The 19,043-nt window shown below is 47.2% G+C and overlaps 1 protein-coding gene across 8 annotated transcripts in view; it reads right to left on the bottom strand.

The window, feature by feature from the left end:
- Positions 1–1,471: 1,471 nt before the first annotated feature.
- APLP2 (amyloid beta precursor like protein 2) overlaps positions 1,472–19,043 on the bottom strand; it is a 429,108-nt gene continuing 411,536 nt past the window's right edge. For 2 of the 8 annotated variants that reach the window (XM_069614141.1, XM_069614137.1), the window contains 5 exons: positions 11,912–11,947; positions 8,882–8,964; positions 8,413–8,487; positions 2,684–2,839; positions 1,472–1,887 (listed from right to left, as the gene is read on the bottom strand). In XM_069614141.1, the coding sequence (XP_069470242.1) occupies positions 1,786–1,887; positions 2,684–2,839; positions 8,413–8,487; positions 8,882–8,964; positions 11,912–11,947 (452 nt within the window). In that variant the 3' untranslated portion in view covers positions 1,472–1,785. The remainder of the gene's footprint in view (positions 1,888–2,683; positions 2,840–8,412; positions 8,488–8,881; positions 8,965–11,911; positions 11,948–19,043) is intronic. The other 6 variants (XM_069614142.1, XM_069614138.1, XM_069614143.1 and 3 more) reach the window with 3 other exon arrangements.

Here is a 19,043-nt window from a genome sequence, read left to right on the forward strand (position 1 = left end):
AGCACTCGCAGTAAACTACGTCCAGATACGCCCTTATTCAGCCACAGTGCCAACCCTCACACAGTACAGGATGCTTACATTTAAAATCAACATGTTGGTGCTGCTCAAGGATCTGAATGCATTTTGAGGTGTTGTGGGTACATGGCTTGCAAAGGTAGTTGGGACCACTTGATAAGGCGACCTGGTATATTAATCAGAGTAGCAGATACTGTGTTTTTCGCACTCTCGGGGGGCGAACGTTTACAGGTGGCTTTGCAAGCTTGTACTATCTCAAGTATGCAGCAGTGGCACAAACATTTGATCTATATTTAAAGCTGGTGTAATAAGGAGGCCAACAAAGTGTTGCCATCATGCACATCACCATTGTGAGGCAGAAGCTCCACCACCTATTAGACTAAGACAAGGGGGGGAGCCTTCGGAGGGGCAAAGAAAGAAGCAAACTGCTATGGAAGTTAAAGTGTTTATTGATGTGTGAACTTTTTACATTCCCCAGAGACCACATAAAAGAGCTTGCAGGTTTAAAGTAAAAATGTGTGCATAGTGTAAGAAAAAATAATAACAGTCACAGAAAACAAAGGGGAAAAGGAGGGGGAAAATACATCACATGTTGCCAGAACCCCCAAACTGCAGAAAGTAAGGTTGTGAGGATCATCATTGACTATACAAGCGACAGTGATAGGATGCCGATTGAAGCTAAACCCTAGCGCTCTGGTCACCCTGAACCTTATGCAGTATCCCTTTTTCAAACAAACCTCTTGGTAAAGCGTGTGAGAGGGCGCCACACTGTACCGTACCCCGTGGGTGGCACCAGACAGGCTTTAATGCTCTCATGTAACTGGAGGAGCTCAAAGACAGATTTTCTTAAAAATCGGTTTTAGTTTCAGCAGCTGAACCAGGACTCAAAAATGCACCAGAGCTTCCAGGTGGGAGCCTGCGTCTCCACAGGGACCTTCTGTAGGAGTGCTAAAATCAAAACCGGCAGAGCAGCTGGTCAACATTCAACAAGCCATTTTAAACAGAACAAAAATCAATAATGCTGAAGTGCTCCCGCCACACCAAAGGGGCGATGGGCTATTCTTGTTAAGTCCATTGCCAAGGCCCCTGCAGGTACAACCATCAACGCAAAATATACACAATCAGATTTTAGACGCTCAGTCTTTTTGCAATGCCCAGTTACCCATTTCAAAAAGGAATACTGCTCCGTTGCATTTGTGTGCGTGTACATATATGTCTATAAATGTATACATATCTACACTTACATGTGTGTTCATATACAAATACATACATATATGTATATATTATATAAAAGCCAAAACTGATTCAAAGAGCGACAAGTTTCATTTTTACAAGACGTCGGTACAAATGACCTTCATATACAAGCAATCTATCAGAAACAAAAATAATAAAATCAACATCTTATACATATATATTTATATATATATAGCTGCGAGACCACAAAATACAATTGTACTGATATTCTGATTAATTTAATAAAACAAAAAATAACTACACCTCAAGTCAAATATCTGTAATAAATTCATCATTGAAGATTTATATTTCATAGATCATGTTTTCACCCATTTAAAAAGAATGGAAATCGTTGCAGTCTACAGTAGTTTTTCTTCGGCGATTGATCAGAGTTCAGAGTGTAAGATGAAGTCCTCAAGAAACGATTGGTCAGTAGTTGATCCCAAACTCAATCTCCCCACCCTACGCCCCTCCCCCCGTTCCACCCACCCCCTTTGGCCCTCCCCCGCCACTGGCAGGCAGTGTTCGCTTCTCTTGTTATATCTGCATCTGCTCCAAGTATTTGTATGTGGGGTTCTCGTAGCCATGATTCTGCATCTTGTTCAGGTGCCGCTCCTCTGGGGTAAGCATAGGATCAACCTACGGGATGAACAAGAGGGTGGAGTTACATAGAGCTGTGTTACACAGCAACGTCCAACCCCTGCCGCCAACAGCCAATAAGGAACTTGTGTACATGAAACCAACCTATACACGCTTACTACTCTGGGGATGCTTCAGGGCACCACGATTGGTTACAGGCTTGGGCTACAACATTTCATGAGCAATAGAGTTAACATTAGAGTAAACCGCAGGGTGGGACTGCAACGTGGCCAAGGGCTTCAAGTCTTCGCTGAGTACACCGTGCATTTCATATTGCAGATTTAAGTGGTCAACTTTAACTTACTCATAGGTGGACCCCAGCCTTCTCAGTGTTAGATTGGAAATATATTGACTCTTAGAAATGCAGTCAGTTTATTTTAAACCAGTTAAGATGCAAAACAAGGAATTCATTTAAATCATCTTAATTGTATTAAGTTCCAACCTGAGGTTGGAGCAAAGTGAGGGAAAAAGAAATGAAGAAAACATTAGGTATTTGGGGTGTGTGCTAAACAGCCTAATATTGAAACTCAGCAAATTGTGAATCTTTGTAAAACCAGAGCATTTGTGAAGTCTTACTTGCTCAGACTTTGCCATGATTGAACCAAGGACAACACATGCCATAAATCTACATGCAATGCTTACCACCCCCGTCCACACCCCCTCCGATCCCCATCTACCATCATCCAAATCACCATCCAGCAGGCAGTTTGTTCCCACCTGATTGGAGGGCTGGCACCTCCGTCACTGAGTTGCAATGCCAGCAAACCCACAGGGCGATCACCTTTATTCCACTCACCTCCACGATTCCATGACTGATGGTGCCATACTGCCTCTTTCTCAGGAGCACCAGGCTGATCACAATCACAGTGGCTATAGCAACTGCTATTACAAGGAGACCAATCAGGGCGCTGTTGCTGAAGGAAAATTCGTCACGCAGGGACCCATCAGAATCCTACAAAATGGAAAAACGGAAATAGCAAACTGATCACCAATTCACAAACCAATCTAAATACATAGCTTCCTGGTGTTGCCTTACCCACAACAGTAAGGGTACTTCAAGGACCACTGCATCCCTGATACTGCCTACACCTCGGTCCAACGGGTTCAAGTTATTGTCTTTAAAAGCAGTTGTATTCTTTCTGCCCCACTTGACAAGTCGGGTAATAGGCCAGCTGCTGCCTCCATGTACCAGGATTGTGTTAATTGGAAGAAAACAAATACACACCCAAAGAAAACGATACGGGCAAATTAAAGCTTTCTAGATAACAGCAGGTGTCCTAAATAGTAGGGCTCTGTTCGAACGACGTGTACCATCTTACAGATCCTCGTGTGTCCAGCAATGTATGGCCAGCTTTGGCTCGTGATGGGAATTCTTTAGCTACTGGGGCAGGTCGCTTATGCACTGTTCTACGGGAGGGGGCTTTGGCAAGTAAAACTGGGTCTCATTCAGGCTTCACCAACCCCCAGTAGTTGCATCTACATAAGTGTAGACCTAGCTTTACCGCAGCCTGCTCCACTTCCACCTGTGCCGATAGACGATGATCCGCTTCCTCCGCCGAACTAGACTTGTAGATTTGGTTAAGCCCCCAATATAGTTCTTTGATCTACCTCTGCTGCAAACATGGGCATGGCTTTCAATTGGACTGGGCTCCACTTGCAGAATAGAGGATCGCACTGGGCAGCATCCATGCAGCTTTAGAACCAAGTTCTCAAGTAGCTACGCTGCTTCGAGTCCTGCACCTGACCCCAAACATATAGGAGCAGCTTCAGTGACCTACGTGGACTAGCAGTAAACATGTTGCACCACACCCAGGTTTGACTCATTATCAACTGAGGCAAATTCTACTCCCTAATACCTCATTTTATTCCACACTAAAAAAAGCTGCTGGATAGAAATTGGAAGACAAGGCAAATCAAATGGTAATAAACCAAGATCTCTACCATTTCAGGGATAAACACAGTATTCAGTGATGCCAGTAAAACAGTCTGAGGGACGAGGTTTCCCTTCAGCTTGCTGCCTGGCCATTATCCGGCACTTCACTCATTCAACCAGATATTCTAGAATTGGATTTAGAACACTGGTTGGTCAGAGTATGTTGGAAGTGCTTTTTGGGAAAAGGAAATGTAGACCCAATGGCATGTATTTCACTGGTATCATATAGAATCAAAAAGCCTCTTCCCATATTTAATCAGCAAAACACAGCTCACTGATCTAGGATAACCCACTCCTAGTACCTACCACTGGGAACTGCTGCCACCTTGTGGTAGCACAGGAGACATTCTCCCAAAGATGCCCAACAAGTTGTAGATTGCCAGCACATCATTGCCTCACCAGCAGTGGCAGTCATTGGAAGCTGCTGAAGCCTGGGCTCCCAGCAGCAGTAACATGGGCTTCATCCCACACTGGGGGGAAGTTGGGGCACAGGAATGGGGCCAAGTGGAATCCATGCATTTCATGTTTCGTAAAGTAGCTCTTGTATGGGAATGAGCTAGAGTGAACCTTCTGCCTCATTCGAATCATGTACTAAGGAAAGTAGGCATGTAAAGAAAACAATACTTTGAGCACCGTCAAGCCACAGACATGAATAAGACTAGATGCCGCCTGCCTTTGAATTGTCCGCTCTTTATTCTTGGATTTTACTGGTACTGTAGCAAAATTCCTGCCTGGTTATGGGGACTTTAGGGAGTAAACCAGAAGCTACCCTGGAAACTCCTTTAGCACCCTTCTCACTGGCAGGGGCAGGCACATGAAGTGAGCACAGGACCCCTCCACAGGTGAGACTGTAGGTCCCTATAACCAGACCCAATCACTCAGCGAAGAAAAAAAAAAGAATTGCCAGCTTTACACAATACTTCTAAACCCCACACTTTGACAAATAAGCCATGGTTGATAATTCACATCAAAGACCGATCTGTTCTCACTTAGCCATTTTCTGACATTTCTACCCAAAAATGGTAAACATTGAAACCCATCATCTACCGGCAGGATTTGTACATTCAAAGTGATTAAAAAGACTGTCAAAAGATTAATCAGCATCTGGTTCACAGTCAGGGGAAGCGAGGCTTGTGCCCTCGACCAGCTTGGAACCCACTTACCCTTTGCTGTTGCTGCAGAAAGGCCAGCTAAAGCCTTGGCCCATTCCCTAAACGCCCGTTTAAGTGCAGATGAACCAGTGAGATGCAGCCAATCCCAGATCCATGCCAGTTTACCTACAGAGGAAAATAACTCAGGAGGGACCCAGCCCAGGGGGAGGGGGAGGGGGCACAGACCTATAATGGTCAGCCAGTTGAAGACCGAGCATGTAGTACACGGATGGGGACATTAAGCAAGAGGAGAGGCAAAAGGTTTGGCGAACCTAAGCAGAAGTGAGTTCAAGGGGCGGAATTTGGTGAATATGATAAAGGGGTAGTGGGCAACCATCACACGGTTTTAGGATAAGATCATCAGATCGTGGCAGGAGGAGAACAGCAGGATGGTGTTGGTGCAAAATAAAGAATTGTGAAGGGGGATAGGGGAATTTGGAGTGACAGGGGGAGAGCATCTCTGGCGTTCTTGCCAGACCACCACCAAGATTAGGTAGGCGAAAAGTAGCAGTTGGAACATCAGGAGGAGGTGGTGAGAGAACGGTCAGTTAAGACAGTCAAGCCAGGAAGGTTCTGGCAGCCCAGGCTGGCCTTCATCAGGTGCTAGAAGCCCACACAGCTGAAGCATAGACCAGGTTTCGAGAGGCAAAGGACAGGATCTTGAGATGGGATAGCCTGATCTAGGAGGTCCAAACTTTAAGGAGATATGTAGTCGTCTAAATGGCTAGATTAGTCAACAGGGGACTTGACTCCCAACAACCTTGAGCAGGCACCCAACATAACCTCCAGGCCGATGACAAACCAAACAAGTTTTTTAGAAGAAAGTTCTGGGAACCCATAAACCCAGAGAGACTAAGAACCTCCTGCAACAAGGGACTAAAAGGGAAAGCCCATTCCCAGACATGTTTGGAACTTACGTCGAACACTGCTCCCTCTTCTCACCACCCCATCAGAGACTTTGCTCCACTGTTAATTTCCCTAGACACAACATAGACCCTGGATAGAAAATCCCTTTGGACTATTTGTTAATGAAGGTCCATTCTATTTGTTGGTTTTGGCCATCTACTCATCCTCTGTATTTACCCATAATAAAATTGCTTGAATTACAAGAGCTTTTTCACGCTGTTCTGCTGTCACGGGACAGTATTCGGTTGATATAGGCTTGAGGATGAGCGACTTGAACGTGACTCCAAAACATTGCCTGCTCTTGAGATTCCCTTCAAAATGAACCCCAGAGTTCTGGCCTCACCTCTGGTTAGGTTAACACGGACAGGATCTTGGAGGCTCTTTGCAAGTTCCCCTGATTTTTAAGAATTTGAATCAGGGTGTTTCCTTCAGTCTTTCCTTCAGATATGCATCAGTTTAAAGTAAAGGTCTTTGAAAGTGGAGGATTTTACTGTTAGAGTCAAGCAATGAGCTTAACAGTCTCTCCCCAACGACACTTGTTCAAACCAAATCTCTGAAATCGCTCACAAGAATTTGGTGCAATTCCCCAGGCACAGTCTCTTCCTTGTTGGTTCCAACAGGGGTCATCTGGTAGGTGATACGCAGGTGTCCAGTGGTTGCTGGGTGTCCGCCACAAGCCTGAAGAAAGCTGGCAGAGGTGTAGGTAGAGCCAGCCAAGCCTTCCAGGCCGACCTTCTCGCAGGGTCAGCTTGGGGGTCTTACTACAGTCCTTCCTCAGGGTCCTGATCTCAACTCTTTGGCGCTCATTGCCAACTTATGCTCCTGGCTCTCCTCACCAGTTCTCGCTCGTTCCTCCTGCCACAGTGGGCTCAATCACTTCAGTTTGGGACCATCTACACTAAGCCCTCCTTGGCCAAAACTTACCCTTTGGTGACTTCAGAACCTGTGGCGATGCATTAGAGTCCTCGATTTCATGGCCAATCACCCTATTGTCAGATCCCGGGGTTAAAGGACGTGTCAGGCACTGCTTATGCAAAAGAAAGGAGTTGTTTCATAACACATTCTATCATACAGTCTGCGGAGCATGTCCCTGCACAAGATGAAATGCCGATGGGTAGGAATGCAGAGGTGGTTTCGAACCCAAAAGGCAGATTCTTCAGACACTTCCAGTGTCTGAGCATGAACTGAGTAACCAATGAAGTGAGACATGTAATCACTAAATTTATTTTCTCTCTGCGCTCGATTTGTGGGTCTGCCACGCAACATTAGCCTCTTGGCCCTGCAAGGTACTTGGGCAAACCAAATTGTGACATGGTAGTTTTGAAGAAGAGACAGACTCCCGTGCAGCAGTAGTATAGCAGAAGAGGAGCCTCATCTGAAAAGCAATAGTCAGTGTGCGAGTTAGTCCGCTCATCCAACAAAGGCGCGCAGTCCAGAGTAAGGAGAGGGGCATGGCTAATAGTGCAGACTTCTCTGCAAACAGCGGTGCTCTTGAGGTAGCAATGCAGAGAACTTAAGTCAAAGATGCATCAAGTTTGAAGGCACTTACGTTTTGGAGCGAAAACTGGATATCCAACTCCAGGCTCAGAGCCGCATCTCTACTAGGTGAGTGTTCATACATATGCAAGTAATGCAAGCATCAACTGTCGCAGTACCTATGACTATTGCTGTGTGGATGTGCAGTGATTTGGGAGGATTCCTGAAGGAAGAGCCAACAACATTCTTTATAAACTATGTTGGCATACTGGGGCATTCCTGAGGCTTCTGCAGTATTTTCTTTTGGTTAAAAATTAAGTTATCCTTTGCTGGTACATGCACTTGTTCCCTGCCAGCTTTAGGGGGTCTGTGTTGGGGGGGGGTAGTGTAACTACGGAAGCCTACCAAAACAACTGTGGGCCCATCATGCACTCGTTCAAGGAGGCACTCAGGCCCCCACCCAGAGTCACCCGTCTAGAGGTCCCCAAATCTAGAGGTCATCAAATCAAGACTGGGACGTAATCACTGCACATATGCATTAAGAGGGGAAACCTGCCACAAACCACATTAGACTAACACACTAGACTTCTAACTCAAAAAAGTAAAAGTACAGTTTAGACCACCAGAAGACCCGTTCGGGACCACCCCATTTAGCAGAAGCTAGAACTGAAGTCTTGGAAACATCCACTGTACAAGCTGTACAAGGCACGGAATACACGTTAAAGCAGGTTTTTATTATTGACTGTTAGCAAAGGAGGGAAGCAGGTTAAGGGAAATGTAATTACTTTCATGTTAAATGGACTTAGTGGCCGTGCAGCAAAACTCCCAAATTAAGCAATTCAAATTATTTATGTGTCAAAACTTCACATAAAACCCCATTGCACATATATAAAAGCCAATAAATCAGAGTAAAAAAAAAAAATGTATCACCCCCACCCCACCCCCACGAAGTGTACGTATGCCAAAGTCTTGTGCACCCCTGGATAAAGCTGCAGATCGGGAAATGCAGTTGGGTGTTCCCGCATTGTTTAGGGTCACGTTGAGCGCCCACATACATACCAGCTCATCCACCAGTCCACTGACTCTCTCTGCATTGAAAATCATTTCCTTCACATCAAGGGACTCATCAACCACCTGAAAATAGGGCACCAAGTCAAGTTACACAACAACCACCAGCAATATGGCACAGCTGGAAGCAGGGGACATGGAATCTAGAACAAAGAGGAGGAAAGGGGCAAAGAGGCAGCGCCACCAGAAGATCCTTCCGCACAAGAGCCCCCGAAAAATCCAGCAATCAAAAGCAGATTGAAAAGTCATAAAGCACCTGGCGCTCAAATCAGAGTGCTCTACACTCACACTGGCAAGAACGCTGCACGCTCTCCCTTCCCGCTCCCCCGCCCGCCATGGTAGTGGGAAAGGAAACGGCACCACAGGGGTGGGGGTTAGTACAGCCTATGGGAGAAGGGGGTGACAATTCGTGATGATGCAGTGTGAAACATTCCAAATCCTAGGAGGCGAGGCTGCTTACCACTTTCTTATCCATCTTAGTCTTCCGGTTAATAGTCTTCTCCTCCGCTCCAATCAGTCGATTTAGGTCGGCCATGCCAGACCCTGTTCACACAGAAAAAAGTATGTACATGTTAACACTAGGGGAGCTATGCAGACAGATGCTCGTTTGACTAGCAAAGTTGCACAGAAAGCGGCACAACAACCAAATCACAGCACTTCATGGAGATTGAACTAAAATACAGAGGACTGCTTCAAGGTCACCACTTCTGGCCTTTGCAGGCAGCCTGTTCTCATTCTCCAGAATTCAGTGAGAACACTGCTGTAACAGGACATCCCAAATGAAAGCAGACTTCAAAAAGGGAACCGAGTAACAGCCTTATCAGATTGGAGCAGGTCATCAGCTTGCCCTGTTGACGTATAAACTACACAAGGATAGTGTAGCAAAAATACAAATGCATATATACCTATGTGCAAAGGAAAGGAAGAACTTAAAGGGTTGCACAAATAAAAAGATATGGGTTTTGGAAATGGCACATACTCCACTATTTGAAATGACCGCACAGCCATTGTTACGAAGGCCTCGCCCCAATATCCTTTCACAGCGTGGAATGAATGTTTCATGAAAAACAAAAAAAGCAGAGATTCCCAATTCACACCATGTCCTGTAGTACTTGCTATGGGCAAGAGGAGCAGCATGGGCTCTCGGACATGGCCATGTATGAAGCTAGAAGGTAGAGGTTACAAAAGTGGGGGGTCAGAGGAAAATGGCAAGCTGGCCTCTGAAGAGCAAACGTGCATTCTAACAGCAGTCTAGGACGGGACAGCTGCAAGGCAATGGCTTCCAGAAGTCTAATTTCGAAGCATTTTGTTTCAGCCTTGGCATCACCTTTTTGCAGACAGCTGGCACACAAGTACCTAGATTGTTGTTGCCATGGGCCCCATACTGGCTGCAGTACTTTCTCCATTCTTGCCTCCTGGTCCTCGATACTTTTCACCCAAATCCTCTGAGGACACATCTGCAAAATGCCTCCTAGAAGGGGCACTCATAGCCTAAATGGAACCATACAGTCCTGCGATGGTGCACAGCAATCCACATCTTAGAAACGTTGCAGGATAGAAGTTCGAAAGCCAGACGAGACCCGGTGACGCAATTCTACTATTACAGGCAGGGGGCTGGGGTTAAAGGCAGAGGTGATTGTGCTGCCACATGCAAACAATTGTATTGTAGACACTGATATCGGAAAGCATCACACTCCAAATAGGGTCCCCACTGCTTAAAACCTTAGCACAGAGGGGTTCACAGCAGCGGGGCACACGTTTACTGTGGTAGAATCCAAAACATAGGCCCCATAGTTGCCCCAACAAAAGCCAAATATTTAGCTTTCACCAAGAGGCTGCCACAATGACGGAAGTTGTGCAATGCAAGACCACATTATAGGGCATTGCCTCCAAGGAGACCCACAAATGACTGTTAGATACACGATCTGTCCAATATTCAACTGTACCAGCAACCAGGTATCCAGCTTCCGTAGGAAGGCTAGCCTATTTTCAGGCCTATGTACAAGACCCCACGAGTTCCAAGCAGCAGTTTCCCGATCACCGGCAGAGTACCGATCACGCTCAAACTGCAGCAGGACATGATACAATTGGCATCCAGGCACAGACAAGAAGGCAGTCAGTTCTCAGTTTGGGGACACCATCTTATATACCTGGTGTATAACACAAATTGAGCTCACACAAGTTTGCCTACCACAGACCGTATCAAGGGAATTCAGCACCGAGGGGAGTTCCATTGGATTTTGGTATTCAGACTATTTGCTCTGCCCACTACAATCCAACTCCATCAGGTTTAGCTTTTGCTTTATCAGCACAGGAGTCCAAGCATAGGGTCCCCACTCCCTCTCCACAATCCCAAAAAAATGCTCTTACAAAGCATCCCAATGAAGACATCTTCTCATGCCCATTCTAGGAGCACAAATTCCTACACGCCAATGTAAACCCTTCAAGTAAAAAAACGCAGAGCTGGACTACAGAACGTGGCATTTTACAATATAAAGGATATACACCGTAGGAAGAAATCCTACGAGGTCAAAAGAGAGCATTGTGCCAAACCCTGCAGATCAGCCAATAGGACACCGCACCCGCACCCCCCTTAGTTCCTCCCAATACATGAATCAGAATTCCCTCCATCAGCTGTGGCTGCTCCTGTTGAGTATTTAGACCTCTAAAACCTTTACAAATTTGCCAAACACAGATAACCCTCTGCACATGACACTTAACCAGTATGTCCAGATCCAGGGGTGCACCGGGTACCACCACATGAAGAAATGAGCAGTACTGTTATCCTCTAGTAAAGGCGCATTAACAGAGCTGTGCAATGTAGGCCAATAATCAGAGAACTTCAATATACAGCCCGTCAGAAATCTGCAGTACACCACAGTGTGGTATCCCAGAATTGCCTGCATGGCCAGTTCAGACAAATGTAAACAGTACGGCTACACTTCAAACCTAGGATTACTGCCAAAACTAAGCAAAGCTGCCCATGTCAATTAGAAGCCATCCAAATTTGCTACAAGGCTCAGTGCCCTCCAAATATAAACAGTTTTGTGCATATCTGAACATAACAAAACCACAACAAACATTTACTGAGGACTGCTGCCCTCCGACAAACACTGGACCCCCTCAGCCGATTATTCAAATTAACCCCACCCACCAGTATATGCAGTGGGTCTCCATCTTGAGATACCAGGCCCCATCAGAGGTGGAATAACAGGACATGTATAAAGATTAGTATACACAATGGTGTTTAGCCATCAATCTCCCTTCCCCAGCCCACCACCAGCACAATGAAAGCACATGAACTACGGGAAGCTTGGATGTAGATATTGTGACAGGAGGTTGAACTGCATAACAGGACAGCATGAAGCCATCTACTGAGGGCTACGATGAAGCCAAGGCGATCGGGATGAACTAAAACAAAAAGCTACACAACAGTGGGATGGGTGGATTGGATGAAAGAAATATTACAATGCAGCTTTGACAAACCAACCTTTTCTCACAGGAAGGTGTAAATCCGGCTGCGTGTCTAGCAGGTGGGGGGAAAAATAAAACAAAGGAGAAAAGGCCATTATAGAAGGATCAAGGTTTTGGAAAAGGAACCTCTGTCCAGCCGAGAACACAAACGCCAGCAGTTATCAGTGCATTACTTGCCCTTCAGTGAACACTGGTCCTAAAACCAGACGCGTCACTTGTTGCCAGCACATGTACTGGTCAACAAGCCAAGGAAGGGTAGATTGTGATTGCCAGAGTGAGGTTACGAATACTGTGCAGTAAGCTCAGTTAGCACGCCTCCATGTGCACCCGTCAGCTCTTGAAAGTGCACAGTGGTAGGAAATATGGTAAGAAATGTGTAATGGGATAGCACAATTTCTAAAAATTCTGCCCACGTTATAGTCTAGGCTGAGATACATCATACATTACTTACTGTAATCGTATTTCTGATGCTTGTATCTGCTTTGATTCACATGCTTTGCATAGGCAGACAACTACTGGTAGACAGAGCATTGCACATGCTTTCGAAGTTCAAAACGGGACATTGACTATGCGTGTTTGTAATATTATCTCTAGTGTCATGTCTACTGTACCCAAGATCCCTCACGCACTGAGGTCCCTCAGATTGCTTTGTTTCTGACATGAGGGAGCAGTGTATGCATAGAGAATAGGTAAGCTGTGAAACAAGATTTGCCCTATAATCTTCAACTTCAAGAGGGGAGGAAGTCAGGCGCATGTGAATCTAAGCAGGTACAAGCATCAGAAACCCGATTACAGTAAGTAATGTATGCCTTTCCGAGACTTGTGGATCTGCTTAGAATCACATGCTTCGAAAAGATTTGCAAGGAGTACTTGGAGAGGGTGGTGGGTTATTTGAAGGTAGCGCAGCAAAAGAGGTTTTAACACCACTTAACCCACTTATGTGTCCCCTTTAGAATGTGTTTCTAAATGGTAACGTTAAATGTATTTGCACCGTCACCAATGGAGTTGGTCCCCAGGCGCTCTGGCGGATCTGAAAACGAGAAGGAGGGATGGGCTAGCAAGGTGAAGGGGAGTAGGATAGTGAGAGGAGTGGTGTTCTGTTGGCAGCTTCATCTCGGTATACACCGTGCGCTGAGCTTTGGTGCCAGTATCGGAGTGGTGTTGGTGCGGCTTATGTGTTGTTGTGATGTGGTGAAGTGCGTGCGGCTTGCAGTGCAAGAGGTGGTTGTCTGAGTTTGAGTGGGTTAAGTATGCAGAGAGTTGGAGCTTTTCGGTTAGTGGGTTGTATGTTTGCAGCTAATCTTAACAGTCTGGCTGAATGTCTAGATTTGGGAGTCCTGCATAGTGGGGAGTAATACTGGTTCCCCCAGTAAGCCCTGCTTCAGCCTCCAGCGCACAAGTGCGTATGCCACACCTGAGTCCAAGTGCCCCGCAGAGTCGTGAAGAGGTCCGGGCCTCCCAATAAACTGCGTCTCACCATGCAGAATGCAGAGATTGGGTTAACTCCCATCTGCGAGAGTCCTGTGCAGTGGGGGAGGGGGGTTTCAGGCTCCACAGTAGGCGGGCTACTTTGAAGCAAAGTTAGTGTCTATTCTCCTCCTTAGGTGTCAGAGCAGGAGTTGTGGTGACCTATTTCCCTTCTATTTACTAAGTGACTTTGTTTGGAATTCAGGTGAGGTATAGGCTGTGATGTTATGGATGGGTCGTCTAAGTGCTTCTGTCTTCGTCTGTCTGTTCAGTCTACAGTGTCCTCCACTTGTTGCTATCTCGGTCTTATGGTAGGTCGTGGAGTGCGTTCCTTGGATTGTTAGTTTTCAGTCGTTTAGTGGGAAACAGGGTTGGTATCTTTATTCATCGTTTTAGCGGTGTGGGCGTTCTAGTGGCTTGTCTTCTAGTTATGCAGTGAAGAGCCAGGATTTGGGCAGTTTCCTAAATAGTAGGTGGTTTGTGTTCTGTATATTCTTTGGTAGATCATTCCAAGTTCTCAGTGCCTGGTGAGTGAAACAGGATCCTCTGAGTGTTCTTCTGTTGTAGGGTTTCGGTTCCAGATGGATGTCGTTGCTTGATCTGAGCGTTCTTGTTGGCTGGTGTAAGCGTAATTTATCTCAGGAATTCTGCACCATGGTTGTGTATTGCTCTGTGAGTGATGCACATTGATTTGAATTGCATTTGTTTTATTAGTAGCCAATGCAGTATTTTTAGCGCGGGTGTAATGTGTTCTCTTCGGAGTAGTTTGAGAAGAAGTCTGGCTGCTGCATTTTGTATGCACTGTAGTTTTCTTAGAAGTCGTTCAGGCATGCCTAGGTATAGGCTATTGGCATAATCTAGCCTGGACATGACCAGAGCGATGATGGTAAGTGTTTTGTTGGCGAATGACGGGAACGGTAGGATCCTTTTTGCTGCTTGCAGGAGAAAGAAGCATTTGAATAGAGCATTTACTCCATCAGGACCCCCAGGTGTTTTTTTTTTCTTTTTTGTTTTTCCAATCCACGATGGCGCTAGGGTCGTCACGAGTTCTCTTGGCCAAGGGATGTCGTTGATGTCTCCTCAGTTTGTGACCATGATATCTGGGTTGATTTTGAGGTGGTTCAGGTTCATCCAATTGAATATATCACGAAGGCAGTGCTCTAGAGTTGTGTTTTCTTCTCAGGTGTCTTGTATTTTGAAGATTGTGTGTCGTCGGCGTAGTTGTAGCAGGTGCCATGTCAACCAGCACATCGCACTGCCCACCACCCAGGCCCAGGTGAATGACGAAGGCATGCTTCTATGCCACTGCACAACTGCCCAATGTGATAGCAGCTATCGACTGCACCCAAGTTGCGCTGGTGGCGTCCCATGCCCATGAGACAGTCTACAAGACCCACAAACACCATCACTCCATGAATGTGCAGTGACCTGTGGCCCTGACCTTATTACCCACTGCTGTGCCAGCTACCCTGGATACACCCATGACTCCATGGTCCTATGCAACTGCACCCTGCCGGGATACGTGGAGGCACAGAGGACAACAGACCTGGATAGTGGGCAAGTACAAACTCAGCCACCAATGCATGTTGAAGCACAAGTTGGGGGGGTGAGGGGGATAGCCACAGGAAGCACTGCATGTCAAGAGGGGTTACTGGCAGCACCTGCAACAGCGAGGGGATTTTCACCCAAGGGTTCATGCACAGGTCTATCAACCTGGACACATGGTGATGGACACATACTGCTGCCAATACAATGGCATATCAGACCAAAATGCATCTCGAGTGCTGCAGCGCAGATCCACACAGCAGCAACAAACAGCATGTCCACCCGTGACACAGTAGTCTTCCCATGTGCAGTCAACTGTCACAAGCCACAACACATGCATGAGACAAATGACTGATGTTGGTATTCCACCTCATGCAGGAGACTGAATACCCACAGCTGACGTGGCTAGTGACCTCCCGACTTACTTTCTGGTCAGAATCTGGAGTACGAGCCGGAGGCCCTGGGAGACAGGTTCCATTGCCCCCTTAAACATGGCATTGACCTCCTGCAGCAGCTGCACCATGTGTTCTTGTCGAGCCCCCGGGTGAGTACACAAGGACATCAGCGTTGGAACTCCAAGGTGTGCCCCTGTTCGAGAGCGTCCAGCACCCATCTGTCCTTGCTTATGGACTTCCATGTGCCGACGAACCTCACCAGCCGGTCTCCCACTGGGGTGCACAAGTGGGCGCCCGAATCCATGGCCGGATGACGCCTGTTTCAGGGCTGGGGCCCTGCCCTGCGGGCGCCACCATCACTTTACTCGGCTCCCGTATGCCTGTGAGGGACCTCTGCAGGCCTCTTGAGCTGTGGACCGGGAAGGCTGTCAATAAGGGATGGTATATCCTTTGGAGGACCTGCTGGACTTTCCTCTTGAAGAAAGAAAGACTAACTTTGCTGTAGGGTACCCAGCGACCGTCTGTCCGTCTCGATAATCTGCATAGATTCTACGGTTATACCAAATAGGTTCTCTCCATCAAATGGCATGTCCACCACTTTGGACTGAACTTACGGTCTGAAATTGGTTTCCTTGAACCATGCCTGCCGACGAAGCGACACTTCATGCCCATTTGACGGAAACCTGTGTCTGGAATATCCACTGCCACTGTAATGGCATGGTCCAAGGCCACCTCCTCCTCCTGGAATAGTGCCAGAGCTTCTACTTTCTTGTCCTCAACTAAGAAGTCCAAAATAGGTCCCAATTTTTACCATAATTCCTGATCATAGCGGGACAGAACGGCAAGGGAGTTTGCAGTTTTAATGGAGCTTGCAGCAGCATAGACGATCCTCTCCCCCACGCCACATAGCGTTCAGCTTCTTACCCTCTTGGTCCAGAGGCACCATGGACAAGGCCGACTGATTAGCAGAGTGTTTCCAGGCTGCAGCTGAGACCACAGTCAGGTGAAGGCTGGGACCTCAGGCTCTTGGGGCAAAGTCCGGAACTCCATTTCCTAGAGTATGTCCCGCTTGGGTGGAGCAGTGTCCAGATTCAGAGCGAGACCCTCATCCCAGATGTCTAGCAAGGGAAGACATGGTTTTCCGTCTGGACTCACGTCGTTGAAAAAGGAATTCTTCCTTTTTAGTTTCCTCAGGCACCAGTTGGAAAAGTTCGAAGGCCCTGGATATCGTGTGGAAGGAGCAGACCTCATCCAGAGGAGAGGCCCAGTGTGGTTCATCCGTGCCCACTGGTTCCCCATCAGCTGGTACAAAGTCATCGGCTTTGTCTGTGTCCGTTGCTGTAGTCTGTGTCCGTGTCCGTCAGAGTCAAATCCCGAGGTGGAGGTGGTGTTGGTTGAAGATTGGTGCAGAAAGGTCCTTTGACCTGCGCTTGCGCCAGGGTGGACTGGGGGACTCCTTGATGGAGCAGGACCTGCTGTGAGCGGTAGTCTTGAATTTCCAAGACAAGGGTGTGCAGCGTGGTCAGAATGTCCAAAGACATGTCACCCTGCTGAGGCCTGGAAGGAATGTGAGGTGGAGGCTCTGGGCTGATGCGCTTCCTCTGAGGATCAGGCTCACCTTGTGGGGACCCACCTACAGAAACGGGCCCCTGACCCCCTTCGTGGTCCGAATAATAAGTCTTCTGCAGATTGTAGTCACCCTCTTCGGAGCTCATATGCATCTGTACCGGTCTCACCGGGGCAGCCTGTGGTTTCGGGTTAGTAGGGGGCTTTACCCTTTTCCCCTCTGAAGACTTCTGGGGAGGAGCAGCCAGTGCAGCTGTCCCCATTCCAGGGGACTTCACTGGAGCTGCAGCAGCTGCTACACGCTACAGTGGTAGGGACACCCGAAGGGTGGCGGCCGCCATGACTGGACTCCACCTTCGTGGCCAGCCCCCCGTACCCCCTTGACAAAGTATTGGTGGTCAACAACAATGAGGTAGTCAATGGGATTGGTAGGAGCCTTCTTAGGCATGGTTGTGACCTTTGATGAGTTATTATGGCCGGTAGAGCTGCTGAAGGAGGAAATGAAGGGCCATCTTTGGATCTCTCCTTCACCTTGTCCACCGATGGCACGCAGAGCTTTGAAGGAGTCAAGAACTTTCTCTTCGAGGGAGCGCCCCCCACTGGTAGGCTCGCCGTAGACGTAGTTGGTGACTTTGCCTTTACCGCGCTGGGACCCACAGCTGCAGCAAACCCAGTAGGCACAGTGTGCAGTCTTGCCTTCTTCTGGACCCCCGAGAGCAGTGAATCCCCTCAGAGGATCTCGACCACTTTTCTGAGGGAGTTTGCTTGTGGGACCAGCCGGTCCTAGGGGAAGCAGGACCATGCTCGGAAGCAATCATAGGCCTTGCCCGGTTTGACCCACGCTGCCAGCCTGCTGCAGCAATCCTCAGTCTTTTTTGCAAATCCATGGCAGATCTCGCATCCCTCATGGGCCAGATGCAGGCAATATGGACATATATAGTGCAGGTATTCGACGAAGACATTCCGCAATCCACACTTTGCAAAAAGTTTAAAGAGGCATCTCTTCTCAGTCATGGTGGAAAATGAGCGAAGTAGGCCTGAGCCTTCTTGAAACTTGATGAAAGATCCACGATGCAGTGTGATCTTTGCCGAAAGCTGGTCCCTGCTGCCCGTAAGCAACATCTGGTCAAATGATGAGACAAAAAAACAAGTCTCTCATAAAGGTTCCCAAAATTTGCCAAAAATGTGAAATATGAACAAATGGCTCGGAGAGCAATAAGAGGACTTCCAAATCTCAAGCGCGTGGTAAAAATCTGAAGGCCCCCAGGGGTGAAGCTTAGGAAGAGGACCATTATTGGAAGGGGCAGTATAACCTAGTGGACAGTGATTGGTTTAGAGGAGAAATCCAATTTTAAAGCCAAAGTGAAACAGTTTCATTCCCAGCCTGACGGCGGGGAATATTCATGAGTATGTGAATCCATGCAGGGCCACATGCTGGATGGTCTGAAGGTGGGGTTGACTGCAAGGGTAAGTGAAGGTGTACTTTGAGATGGGTCAATTCCATTTTTTAATAGCCTGCAAGAGGAATAGCCTGACTGATGGCTTTTCTCTCCTTTAAAATAGCTCTACGAAATCAGTGTCATCCACAGTCTTGAGTTTGTATATTAAAATAGCTCTTTTCAACAAGTCGTTAAATAAATGCTGATCATCAGTGGGGAAAACGTGACCACACAAGAGTAACTTCCGGAGAGTCTATAATGGTGACATCAGGGGTGTGTGAGATGTGTTCCTGTGACTTTTCATGGTGTTTGTCATTGCTAGAATGAGTTTTGTGATTTCAAAGTGTGTTTCTGCATTTGTGAAACACCCGTCGAGGAACTTTGATGCACATCCACCGGCGCCAGTTGCCTTCCGCCGGCATAAGGCCTTTCGACGCATCCGAAGAATGGCTTGGGGTTGTGTGCTTGAAGTGTGTCTTTATTGCCAGTAGTCTTCCCCCATAGCAGCAGGAGAGTTCCCTGGTGTTCAGGAGATCAGTTTGATTCTCAATCTCGTCTAGTGAGACCCCAGCACTTTTTGCTGGACCTTTTTTGTTCTCCTGAATGAGGGGAGCCTTTTTCCCCCCCTCATTCTGTTCTGCTGTAATCATGGGAACCCTGTCCTACATGCTTTATTTTATATTCTGGGTCTTGCTTTTCTTCATACCTTTTAAAAAGGCATCTGTGTTTCACTTTT

The sequence above is a fragment of the Ambystoma mexicanum genome, chromosome 9, assembly GCF_040938575.1.
Source record: "Ambystoma mexicanum isolate Mex_15411 chromosome 9, UKY_AmexF1_1, whole genome shotgun sequence".
Lineage (NCBI taxonomy): Eukaryota > Metazoa > Chordata > Amphibia > Caudata > Ambystomatidae > Ambystoma > Ambystoma mexicanum.